Raw genomic sequence first — 13,578 nt, forward strand, 5'->3', positions numbered from 1 at the left:
GTGATAGGAACTCAGATGATCAAAGGGAACTACTGAATAGGCATAGTTATTCTTTCAGATAAAATAAGGAAGTAATTCCTTTGAGAGTTTTTGTGATCATTTCTGTTGGAAAACTTTGTATGCATTACTCAGAAATTCAATGAAGAGAAAAGCAATACAGCCTAGATAATAGTGTCAGCTTTGAGCACGAGGTGGCATGTGGACATAGCTTGAGCTATTTCTCCAAATCATTTGAATGGAAATATTGGATTAGTTAACCTTGTGTCAGGTCTGTTAGTTAAATAAACCCTCCAACTGTTCCTGACTGAAGGATGCATAGTTGTGACTGAAAGATGCTGCTGCTTTTCATTAGAATTTTGTCAAACATGTCCTGCTAACATAATGATTTTAAAATAAAATGGTTTATTCGATGGAAAAGGATAACAAGCAGAAAATTCACAGCCTTTTCTTTTCACAGGGTGTTTCAGCCCAGTAGGAGATCCTCTTAGCCGAACACTATTGGGTAGACTACAGACGGTAAGGAATTCTATCTTTGCATTTTTTTTTAAATTGATGTTTAACTATAAAATGTCATTATTCACAAGTTCTCATTGTAGAGAGGTGGGGTTTTTTTTATCCTGTCTTTATTCACAAATGAGGTATCTTCAAGCAAATTGTCTACATGGGCAAATAAGCTTTTGCTACTGCCAGCTGGTAGCAAGATCAGATATCTATCTGCAAATGAAAAGCTTTATGCTTTTTCATGGTTTACTTTTTGTTGTTTAGAAATAAATAAGCTAAAATCATAGTCCTGTGTTTTGATTTTTACTAAGAATACAGGCATTGGTAAGTAGGGAGAGAAAGCCAGGACAATAACTTGAAATTGAATCCTATTTACAGCAACATGTTTGCATTGTTTACTCATACTTCACCTTTTTGTAACAAGTGAAATCACAGCTATCCTCTGTTTGTTTAATTGCTTATCTGCTAAATATTGATTGGAAACTTCTAGTAATGATATTTGTTCCTTTATTTCTGGTTTCCTGATCACCATAATAAAAATTCCACAGAATCTATAAATGCCATTAATTCTAACTATACACTTGATAAACCTGGATTAAACACAAAATGAATGGAGAGACTACTGATGGAAGAACGAGTGGTGCTTCTGAATACTGAATGTATGTGTGGCTTTAGAAAGCCAGGCCTGTTGTACTGGCGATGTTAATTCTCCTGCACACATGGACAGAATGCCATGATTTAATGTTCTGTCTCAATTGCATGCTAATAGTAATTTTTCAGAGAAATATTACAAGTGGACATAAATTAACTTGGATCATTTATAGCTGTTCTACAGTTTGGATTTAGGGTTTTGGTTTGAGTTTGTTTAGGGGTTTTTTTGGACCTACCTTATTTAACAGAATCTGTTAAGAGAGTTGTGGAAGGCTGGTAAATAACATAGGATTCACCAAGAAATTTTGAAAGTACGGCTTGACATTGCGTTTTGTTAGTGGCGAAGTGGTTCTTGTTTTCACATTTTCAATTTTTTAGCCATCAATTTATAATTTTTAGGAAAAAATATAAATTGTTCAATCAGTATTTTGGTGTTCTCTGTTACAGCAAGCTCTTTAAACATTTACAGGATCAACTGTTCTGGAAAATACTAAATAGCAATTAATTTAAAATATTTTTTTTTGAGAGGGTTTAATTAAGGTTTTGAATATTTTTGTTACTTTTTCTGTTATAAATGCAGTAATATATATGTTATAAGTGCAGGTAAACTGAGTAATTTATATCAAGAAAGTAGCATATTTACAAATGACAAAATAGTTGAAGAGGTTTTGAATAATTTCAGGAGCTGGAGTATTTCACGTGCTTCTGAATTGATCTTTTTTCCCTTTTTTGTTTTTTGTTTGTTTGTTTTTGGTTTTTTTTCTTATCCTTGTAGGCTTTACTGCAGCAGCTGTGTTTGCGTTTCTGTTTTCTGTTTGTACATTGCAGGTTTCAATAAAGTACAGCCTGGCACAGTTTTGGTTTTTTTCCTCTAGGCAGATTATAGATTCCCATGCTCATTAAATATTGAAGGGCTGTAATCAAATAAGAACTGTAGTCATCTGGAGCCTAAGGAAGTAACTTTACAGTGTCTACAGACAGATTAATTAAGACCAAAGAGGAGTACATTATTCTTAGCAATTAATACTTTTAGAATCATTTTAATTTGACTGTTAATACTGTCCTGTCCTTGTACTTCTATTTCCCATAGACTAAATTTGTACAGTTAAGTGTCCCGAGCTAGGACTGTATTGACAATTGGACCAGAGAACAAGAACAGTAATACGACAGTGCTAACAATATTCAATTATTTTATGCTAAGTGTCTATTTAGTGTTTCATTTAAGGCTTCAGTTACTGGGGTAAAGAGATTGTGTGACTTTCTTAGGGAAGGAGAGGATTAAGTAAATTTCTAACCACTGGGTTCATAAGGAAATATGAAAACAATGGAGCAACTGTAAAAGCTTGAATTGATTCTGTAAAATGTTTCAAAATTTTAAATATTGTCTTACTTTTAAGCCAGTCGTGGATTTTTGAGCACTAAAAGTTGATTTCTTATTTTATCTCCTTTAAAAAAAAAAACCAAAACAAAAACAACAACAAAAAAAACCCCAGAAAGTAACAGTCTCAGAACCTAGGCTATTACACACTGAGGCACAGATTTACTGAATAGACAAGGGAAACTTTAACACTCATTCAATGTGTCTTCAATGGAGTGTTTGCAATGTAACACTCCTAATTTCTCTTCCATTCTGGCAGATAGCCGGTATAGGGAGGTGGAGAGAAGCAGTGGCACTGTGCAGCATCCAAGAAATAGATGTTTGTCCTTCTTCATGTCACTGAGTCTGTCACTCTTAATGGGAAAAGCAGGGAGGGTGGCTTTGGCCCTGTATGCACACACATTGGGGTTCACCCCAGTATGTGTAGTGTCCGCCTAAGATTAATCTTAGAAAAGCTTATTTTCCAAGTGTAGTTATTAAGAGTTAATGACTAATTAGAAAGTGGGACTTAATCTGTATGTTTATCCTGTTACAAAGAAGGTATTTACATATAAGGAAGAAGCATATGAAACCACTGGTAGACTTTACATTTTTCTTTTTTTTTTCTTTAAACTTTGATATTGTGGTATTTGAAATATATTTGTTCAGTAATAGAAATGAAATGCTGATTTTTTTACAGAAAAGACAGTAATAACATATCACTTGTTCTTACTCAGTGCTGCTTCTCCTAAGGGAAAGAATGCTATCTAATGCCCAAATCCTGTTGGCTGCTATACATCTGCATGAATAAAAGCAAAACCTCTATTATCACAATCACTGAAACTGCCCAATGAAAAAGAAGCCACGAACATTTTAATTAGTGCTATTATCAGGATTCGGTGACACTTGATACAGCAACTTACTTATCAGTTTACTCTTATCTGCGATGCTCTCTTTTGCGTTAGTGTCTTAAAACAGTTTTTGTTTGTTTTTATATTAGAAATGTCAAGGCTACTAAGCGGGTTAGTTGTGGATAACAGCATGATACTCCGTGGTCTAGAACTCTGCATCAGCTTCTGGATCTATTTATCTTCTTCTGAGGATGTTCCTTACACTGAAAGTTCCTAATAGCTTTGTTCAGCCAAAATCAGTGTGACACAGCAGGCATTTTCAGCAAGCGTTTTGTTCCTGTTTCTCACACATGGACTGCCTCCCAAAAAGACCAGCTCCTCAGAACATAACTATAGCCCCACGTCTGTTCCAATGCAAGGAAAGGATTAACTAGTTTCCATCTTGCATTAAGAAAAGGAGACGTTAATATTGTATTAAGAACAATGTGTTCATACACTTCAGTACGTCTGTTGCTTTTTGGAATCCTGAAAATGTGGCTTAGTCTTGTGACACAACATAAAAAAAAATGATGTTTCTAAACTGAAAAGCCAGTAGGTTTTGCTGGGTGTTACTTGCAGTATAACTGGTAGTTGCACTGTTTGAGAAATGGCATGGCACGGCAGAGGCAGCTCTGCTGCCTTGGAGTAGCTGTGTCTGTGGCAGGCAGCCGTGTCAATTCCCCTGTGCCGCTGGAGGTAGGGTGTGTGTGCAGCCCGTGACATGCTCGGAATATCTCTTTAAGAGGAAACTCCTGGGATTGTTGTTGCCTCAGAAGTTTAACACAGTGTCTGAGAACATTCAACATAGTCTTAGGATGACTCATGGATTTTAGCTTGTTATTTCCAAACAGCTCACTCTCTTCTAGCTCTTCTTATATTGAGCGTTTGAGAGCGCATAAATACTTTATTAAAAAGAGAGAGACACAGATTGAGACACAATAATGGGGCAATATGAGTACCTGAACTAGATACCTAAATAATACTGCTCATAACTTTGATGAATCATTTTTGAGCAACAGGAGGCACTCCCACCCCACAGGCTAAGCACACTGCTTGCACAGTTCTCTTAACCTTGAGAATGGAAAATGAGAATTAGCTGAAATCTGTAAGGCAGTGCTAACTACCAGTAGACCACTGAACAAGCCACGTACTCTGAACTGCAGCTCCGCCAGTCTTTGTTCAAAATTTGTTTGTCAAATCAGGCAGTTACACCTTCCCACCCCCCCAACCCCCGTGTGTGTGTGTGTACATAATTATTCAGAACTCTTTAGGTGGTAGGCTTAGATGTTCTTCTGGTAGATGATAAGAACTGAGTGCAACTGTTTGCTTTTATACTGTGTTCATCTGTATGTACTGCATGTGTAACTACTGTAGCAATACTGAAACAATCTGGAGACTGGATGGAACCTCTGTGTTCAGGATAGTTAGTGATTTCTTTCCATATATGATAAGCCTAGCTAAGTTAGGAAAACAACATTGAGGGCAAGAATCTCTGTTCCAGAGAATGCCATTTACTCTGCTGAGGATTGCAGTAATGAAGTTCCTTGGATCACCCTAATTAAAAACAAACAAACAAACAAAAACCCAGCAGAAAATAAAAGGAGCAATACATTTTAGATACGTTTTAAAAAAAGAAGAGAAAGAAGTTCATGCAAAAGACATTTAAAGGAGGGGCTGTAAAGTATGAAAAAGGTGAAGTATGTTGGATAGAAGTTCTCAGATATAAATGTTGTTTATAATGTGGTACAATCTGTTATGGGTGGAAATGTTGTTTACCGTACAAAGCTCACATTTGATTCTTCTTTTCTAAAATATTTTAATTGCTGTGTAGTATTTCTATTCTGTATTGTAGTTTGTATCCTTTGACGCACACAAAATTTAGGTAGGGGGAACTGGTTTCCCCTTTGTGAAAATAGGCTATTGAAAAAAATTAACACTAGAAAGGACTTCTATCTCTTCCTTTGTTCTAATTTGTTGTTCCTCTGATAATTTTCAGAATTTTCCCATTTTAAATCTTCTTCCAACTGAAGAATTCTATTGTTAGACAAAAATCAAATTTTATAGGTACAGGCACATCATCATAATTATTGCATTATATACCTGCTATTCCTTTGACTTCATTGGAAATCTGAAGAGTAAGTGGTAAAGATAGAACAATTAGAATTAAGTGGAAAGTATTGGTTATTAAGACCAACCTGAAATTCTCCATTATATGAAAGTGTCATCTTTTGAATACTGGTTCAGAGGTGAAGTTCACTGCAGTAACTTCTTAAACATCTACCGTAGTATTTGCAATGCAAACAAGCTTAGACTGCATAGTCATCAACCCTCTGTCTTCCCCCATGTTGACTTTAGTGTAGTGTACATACTTGAAAAACTTAGTATCTTCTTCTAAATATCTACATAGTCAATATTACTCAGTGTTGCTTAACATCACTTCTGCTTTTTCTTTTTTAAAAAAAACATTTTATTACAGATAATTCTTACTGTTTTACAGTAGACATGAAAATACTCAAAATTATAGTTTATCAAAATACTTCATATTAAAGTTTTAAAATAATTTCTTCTTCTAGAACAATGACTGCCTGACTGCACTGGGGGTGAGAGGAGGAAGCAGTTGTCCACTCGGGCAAGAGACAGTAAGTATTATGTAATTTTTTTCAGTGTCTTCTATACCTGTTACACTGTATCTGTGCTTTTGAAAGCACATTCTTTTTTTTTCTTTCTTTTTTTTTTTTTTTAGCATGATCCCAAGGCTTTTTGTGCTATCCTAGATTTTGTAGTTCTTACAAACATGTTTACAACCGGCATAACCACTTTACTACTTTTTTTTATATCGCTCTTGAAAAATAATTTTGTAAAATTCTGATTAATATAGATTTCTTTTGCTTGAACTTGGACCCAGACAGAACTTAACAAATGTCTGAATGTCACACCAGAAGAAATTCTCTTGCTTTGGGCATAATTGTGTTTTACATTCTTCTTGGGTCCTGAGGTGCACCTCCTGTATCCCCTTATGGTCATTTTCTGATCATATGTTTCCAGAGAATATAATGGCAGTTTCCACATTTCGTTTAAGTTGTCAGGCTTGCTAAACCGGTTGTATTACAGGACACATTGGTATTTTATTTTTTTATTTCTGGGACACCAGACAGTGGGACTTGCTTGATTGGTTTGAACTGTTTGTTGGCAGTGTTTCCATGTTCCTGAATTTTTGTAATTTTTTCCAAAAAACATTTACACCAGAACTGTCTTACAAAAGACACTGCAAAAGGAAGTATTTGTTGCTCTGCCTTTCATTGTCTTTCATGCTGCCAAGTAATTAGTGTTACATTCCTTTTCTTTTATTTTAACCTTAAGTGACCTCATGATTTTCATAGTACTATTGCTAAGGAAACCATTGTCACTTAACTGCAGTGGGCACTGTTAGAGCACCCCTTACTGGATATGATCATGCAAGCTTCCAGTCCTATACTGTTTGTCTATGGTGCTTATTAGTGTGTTTTAGTTTGGTTCTGTTCTATAGTTCATATTTCTGTATTGTCAACATCACCTGTAATTATTGTATTAGCTTTCCTAATGGAGGGAGGAGAGTTATGATAAAGGATGTTTTATTGTTTAGCTTCTTTATGTAAATTCAGGATTACTGAATGCATATTTAGATAAATTTCCCGTCTACTGAGAACTATGCTGATACTAATTCTTTGATGCTGACCACCTCACAAGTTACCACATAGAATTTACAATGGTAGAATCATTTCCATCTTTTCCCATTCATAACTGCTTTAATCTGTTTAACTGGTGACATGACATTATGAAGATACAACTGACATTGGCTGTATTTTTACACACATAACTCACAGGTGAACTTACTCAAAATAGAAATACAAATATCAAAAGCACTGTGCAGTTCAGCAGTCTTAGGATTTTAATGCATGCATTAGTAATAAAAAAGGGAAGTTTTTTTTCTCCAAATCCCTGTCTTCATAACTTTGCTGTCTCCTTCAATCCCCTATAACCTCCCATCGCTCCTAACAATCCCCGTTTCTGACCTCTTTACTTACAATTTCATAGAGGAATCTAAGGTGAAGATTGTATGTAGAGAAGCAGTGTTCTTTGTGTAAAATAGGTCATAATTTTGCTTTTCACTTATGATGAGGGAAGTGAGCAATTCCCTTATTCTTTCAGTTCACTTGTTTTCTTTTCGGTCTTTTCTGCTCTGAATTCATCGGGACAGATTTTTGTTCATAGGGCATAGGAAATAAATAAGAAATTATACTTGATATTTTCATATTCAAGGTAGAAAGCAGGCTTCTGGTAATGTATTCTATGTAGTATGCGTGGTGCTGACCACGCTTAAAACTTTTTTCCAGAAAAGTATAGACGCACTGTATTTCACTGGCAAATGGATTTATTATGTGAAATGGAATATAAATGTATTTTTGGCAGATATTTATAAAATAGTATATGCAAATCCTTATTTCTAAACAACAGCAAAAAAATGAAGTGGAGTGATCAAAGCAAAACTTTGCAATGATATTTTTGTACTAAATTTTTCCTTCGGTAAAACTGTCATACTATTGAAGTATTTATTCGAACACATATGCTTCATGAGCACACACAGAATGGGATCTGAAGGTAGTGTAACAATTCTGAGAAAGTGAATGTATGAAGTTTTTTTTTTCCTTTTGCTTCACAAGTAAATTGCTTATAAAACTAACAGCTGCTGTTTTGAAGCTAATCTTAGTGAATTGAATGTTCTTAACCATTTCTACAATCCCACAGTCCTTTATCTTGCCTCTCCTGCTGCTTTCCCACCACCCCTGATCCCATTAGCAAAACTTGAGACAGCCTCAGCTTTTACCAAAGTGCAGCTTTGGTTTCAGCTGCTTTTCTGCAAGAGGAAGTGAATGTTGCGCTTTTTTCTCTGTGGCATGGTTGTGATAAAGCTGTGGTGCTCTTATCTCTCTTTTAGGTAGTGGCTCTTTATGACTACACAGCGCATCGATCAGATGAGCTAACCATCCATCGCAGTGACATTATCCAAGTGTTATACAAAGATAATGATAACTGGTGGTTTGGCAGCTTAGCAAATGGACAGCAAGGCTATTTTCCAGCTAATTATGTGGCTGGTGAAAGTAAGTTTACTGCTGTCTTCCTGGTATACCGGTGTGGGTTTAACTGATGGTCCAAGATTTTACCATGCAGTACTGCTTGTTGTTCTGAAGATACACATTTATGTAGCACACAGATGGCATAATGATGACTTACTGCAATGCAGAAATTGTATAAAGTTAGCTAACCACTTAGCAAGTTGACATACCTGACTTAGGAAGGTATTGGGATGTAGTTAAACATTCCAGCTTATATAGTACTGGCTTAATTATCATTCAACTGGGTTGATTCTTTATCTCTTCTTACATATAACCACCTGGTTCATGCCCTACCTTGGCAATGTTTTAGGACACATCAAAGCATTTCACAGACATCTTAGGTTTTTCTTAGGCAACCTCTGTTAGATGTAATCAGCTACTTGTGTAAAAACTCTTGAATTTCCCCCTACTCTAATGGAGAATGTTCAGTTCCCAACTAAGTGGATTTCAGTATGAAGTTTTAAAAGAACAGTAATGGTTAAATGTCATATCTGAGCATTGAATTTGCTACCAGGTCCTTGTCATAAGTTTTGATTAAACTAATACAAACCTAAATGAATCTGAACAAATAATATAATAAGCATCCTACTGAGTCAACTGATGTAAAGATGCTCAGTGTCCTGACAGTTGTTAGTATTCAGCTTATGGATGTAGTGTGTGGTTGCATGCCACAAGAAATAAATTTGCCTTCCTAAACTATCAAACTATCAGTTATACTGGTGTTTGGAAATCTTTTAACCCAACATTTCTCAAGATGTTTTCCCCCACTTTCTAGTTCCTCCCTCTGTCTTTCAAGTGAGGTCTAGTATTTATGCCTCTTTCCTAAAAAAAAAAAACCATGGACATAACACTGTGCTAACTTGATGATGGTAATTAAAGTTAGCTTAACTACTGCCCTTCCCCTTTGTCCTCCCCTTGCACATCCTGTGCATTTTCTCCTTCCTTTCTTCCTTGCAAAATAAGCCAGAGAGCAGTCTGTAGGAAGTCTTCAGTGATGGCCAATTGTTCCTAAAAAAACAAAACAAAATTTTTGAGGGGATTGTCCAAGTTGTGCAAACTGTGCAAAAAAAAAAACCTCTGGTATATAATTTGTTATTTCACTTGGTGACCATCTTATTATTGAATCAAAAGAAATGCATATGATACTTAACAAATGTATCAGCTGCATTGCTATCAGTATAGACTTTGTTCTTAGTCATGTAAATGTTTGATTGTTTTTATTTTACATAATTACCTATATAAATTACCTATATATAAATCAAACTTAAATCTAAGCTTACTGATATAAATAAAAGTTAATGGGCAAATTTTGATAAATTCTCATACAAAGTTTGGCTTCAAACATTTTTCACTTGTTTCAGTCCACATCCTGGTTTTAGCTATATTATAATGTCATGTTTGTTCACATAAAATAGATACTTCCATAATTCTTTCATGGCTCTCATAATGGTGAATTATGGATCCTGTTTTCAGAAGAATATGAAGAACAACCTTCAGGATTAGTGCCAGATTCTACTCCTCTCCTACCTGAAGGACCAACAGAAGCAGAGGAACGTTCTCCAACACTAAGACATAAGGTAATAATTTGAGAAGGAAGGATTCTGTAAGTATTGGTGGAGTATATCTTTTGTGTGCCAGGTGGACTGTATTAATTTTAGATCCTTTTTGGAAAAATTTCTTATGTGTAGACCTCATTCCAGGCAAGCAGCTAGATTTTCAGCAGATGTCTAACGTTTGTCTCGTGTGGAACCAGCTGTTCCATCATGTGGCAATTAAATATTCTGCCTTACATCATTGTAATGAGTGGTGAATCTCCCACTGACTCCAAGATTTACAGAAGTGTCTCTCACAGCTACCTGATGTAAATGACAGTTGAAGAAACAACATGGATTTGTCAAAACCTGACATACTGTAGGGCAGTTGACTGTCATTCTTGGAATATGCACTGCCCACAGATTCTTCACATTTTCTGCCATGAAATTTCCTTATCTATTGGGTTGCTTAGAAAAAAGCTATACTGTTTTTCTCTCTAGAGGTTTTCAGTCCATGTGATAATATCCTAATTAAAGATATACATTGTGATCATAAAGCCTTATTACCAGACCAGGAGATATGCTGCATCTAAATGTGCTTACTTGTCAATGGATGTTTCTGTTTAAAAGCTGCTGATGGTTCTCTGATGTGAATGACTGCACCTATCCTGTAGGTTTCTCAGGAGAGTGGACTATAGAGACTTCATAGTTTGAAGGAACAAAGGAAAGAAAGGCTTTTGTCTTGACTATACCTAATATCTCTCCACTCCCACTGTATACTTATTGAGTTGCATTGCATATGGCATTATGTTGTTGTTTACGTATCACATACTATATGGTACGCAGAGGCTGCATTCCTGTATCTGTGATTTCAGTTAGCAGTCAGAATACAGTATATACAGAGGACAAAGAAACAGCAGCTAGTTTTTAGTCAAGGAAAAAAATAGGGGCTTGATTCTTACTTCATTTTTTTCAGCTCTGTAGAGATACTGCTATGTGCAAAGCAGGCCAAATGACTCTCACTTCTCCAGACAAAGAGATTAGAAACTTTGCATAACTTATGTTCCCCTTCTGTGAAGTAAGGCTGATGATTGTCTTAAAACATGGGAAACTTCATAAGCAAAAAAAAGTGATAGAAGTTAGTTCAATAACTGTTTGGATTTAAGAATTTTTTTATTCCAAAAGGTTTGTATCCTTCTTAAGTGTGCTTTCCACAACTATTCATTTAGTAAAATGGTACTAACATAACTACTTTAAAAGTGACTTTTGTTCAGATTTCTTTCAGATTGCTTGACTTTTCCATGTACTTTTCTAAAATTGAATCTAATATTCTGCATCTGATTTGCAAGACTCAAAACTTACGCTGTGTTGCTTAGTTACAATTTTTTCTTTTTTCAGATGATTTATCTAATCTTTGCTGCATAATATATATTGCAATGTTCAAGATTAAAACACTCAAAGCTACTTCTATTAACCTTTTTTGTGTAGCTTTTGTTTTTAATAGGTGAATAGAGAGAGGTAGCATTTAATAAATTATTGAGTACACATTACTCACTTGGCAGTCTTGTTGAAGCCAGCTGTCTTGTTGAAGCCAACTGCTATAAATCGAATTACTAAGTGTTTTGTTTCTAACTATACTTGAAAAATGGAATTAATTACTACAGCGAGTACTAATAATTAATCTGAAGTATCTTTTACTTCTTTGTGGCTGAGAAACTCATACCCAAACCATTGTCCATGAAAGACAAGGGTACATTACTTCCAGATACTCCTGTAAAGGCAGACTGGAACAAATATAAGAAAAATGACAACATTACTGGAAAGCATGAATATTTCTTTCATCTGTTGTCTACGTTGCTGGAGGCAACAAAAGTATCCCACAGGGAATATGTTGCTACACTCACCCAGTTTCAGTCATACCCAGAGCAGAGAAGGGAAAAGTGCTGAGGTACTTACTGTCACTGAAGACTTCATCATTTTTATCCACATCTTTTTTTCTGTTCTAATCTCATAGGAATCTAGTTGATTTACTGGATCAAAACACTTTTATGTGCACTAACTAATGTTACGGACATTTACAACCAGTATTCGTTATTCAGCTTTGTGAGAAGTAACATTTGATTAGTTTTGATTGCTTATGTTTTCTCAAGTGTCTAGAGCTGATATTCTTCTGATAATAGTTTTTGTATTACTAGTAGCACTTTTTTAGTAACAGTAATATTTCATCAAAATACTCTTTACTTGATTCTACTGGCACTTTGAATTAAAATGACTGCATATTAAATAATTAGTTGGAATTTTGTAGTATTCTATATAGTACATACAGATACTCAAAAGACATAATGAATGAAGTGTACAGTAACAGTCCAAAACCAAGCAACTATGTTGCTTTTTGTCTTGCATGGCATCCAAGGGCACTACAAAATCATAAAGAGTCCAGAGAAAAGTAATGAATCGTTTACAAGTCCTGGAAAAAATGGTATAAGAGGATATACTTACAAGATTAAATTAGCAAAGAATGAGCAATGAAGACAGTGTGTAAAATAGTACATAATGTAGAGGGGTGAATTGGATGTACTCTTTTTTCTTTTTTTCTTTTTTTTTTTTTTTTCCTTCTGCTGTTAAACAAGATCAGGGAACATTAAGCTGGAATAGAACACATCTAATATTGGTAGAAGAAAATTTTTGTTTATGCCATGCTTAGTTAACCTGGTGAACCTAGCTACTACAAGACACTATTAAACTTATGTGCTCAGGGTTTAATTTTTTTAGTAACACATTTTAGGCTGAGGTAATGACTGAGACTCCAAAAACATCTGAATGTCTGGGAAGCACAAATCTGACTGGTTTTTTTTTAATTTCAAGTTACATTAGCACGTATAAATCACCAAGAATATAGCGAGTTGAATCAAATGATGAATCAAATTTCTGTGTAAGACTTGCGATGCCTCGAAGTGTAATGGTTTTTCAAAAGCTGCAGAGTGCTGCATAGAAGAAACAAATTGTCATTCAGCTGTCTGTCTTAATGAAGGAAAGTTCTGTAGTACTTTGGCCTTAGGCAATACCAGATACTTCTGAGACAAAACTGCTAAGAAGACCACTGAGGGGGCTGATCGGTTATGGCAGTTCCTGTGTTGCAGCAGTGACACAGCAACTTTTCTTCCTATTCCTTTCACTTTTTTTTCAGTATAAGAGCTGATGAAAGGAAATGCCAATTTCTTTTACATGGGAAATAAGAAAAATCATTATTTTGTAATACTCTATTTTCTTTTTTTTGGCAGAAAATGAAGCTTTTTTTTTAATCCAGAAACATTTATTGAATTATTAAGTTGTTCCTTAAGTTGTTCCCACAAGCAGGAAAATATAACTGATTTCTTTGATTTTGTGTGTTCTTTGGCCACAAGCACATTTTCCCAAATACCTAGTTATACCCAGGTCTGCTATATCTATTGTTCTTTCTGGGGTTTTTTTGAGGAATACTTAAATATTTAGCT

At 35.1% G+C, this 13,578-nt stretch overlaps 1 protein-coding gene across 9 annotated transcripts in view; it reads left to right on the forward strand.

Annotated features, from left to right (window-relative positions):
• The window catches only part of AHI1 (Abelson helper integration site 1), a 98,951-nt gene that overhangs the window by 70,939 nt on the left and 14,434 nt on the right, over window positions 1–13,578 (forward strand). For 7 of the 9 annotated variants that reach the window (XM_069787256.1, XM_069787262.1, XM_069787257.1 and 4 more), the window contains exons 20-23: window positions 458–516; window positions 5,973–6,038; window positions 8,375–8,537; window positions 10,026–10,129. In XM_069787256.1, coding sequence (XP_069643357.1) covers window positions 458–516; window positions 5,973–6,038; window positions 8,375–8,537; window positions 10,026–10,129 — 392 coding nt within the window. Of the gene's footprint in view, window positions 1–457; window positions 517–5,972; window positions 6,039–8,374; window positions 8,542–9,967; window positions 10,130–13,578 lie in introns of all 9 variants that reach the window. The other 2 variants (XR_011325417.1, XR_011325416.1) reach the window with 2 other exon arrangements.

This window comes from Haliaeetus albicilla, chromosome 7, assembly GCF_947461875.1.
Source record: "Haliaeetus albicilla chromosome 7, bHalAlb1.1, whole genome shotgun sequence".
Classification (NCBI taxonomy): Eukaryota; Metazoa; Chordata; class Aves; order Accipitriformes; family Accipitridae; genus Haliaeetus; species Haliaeetus albicilla.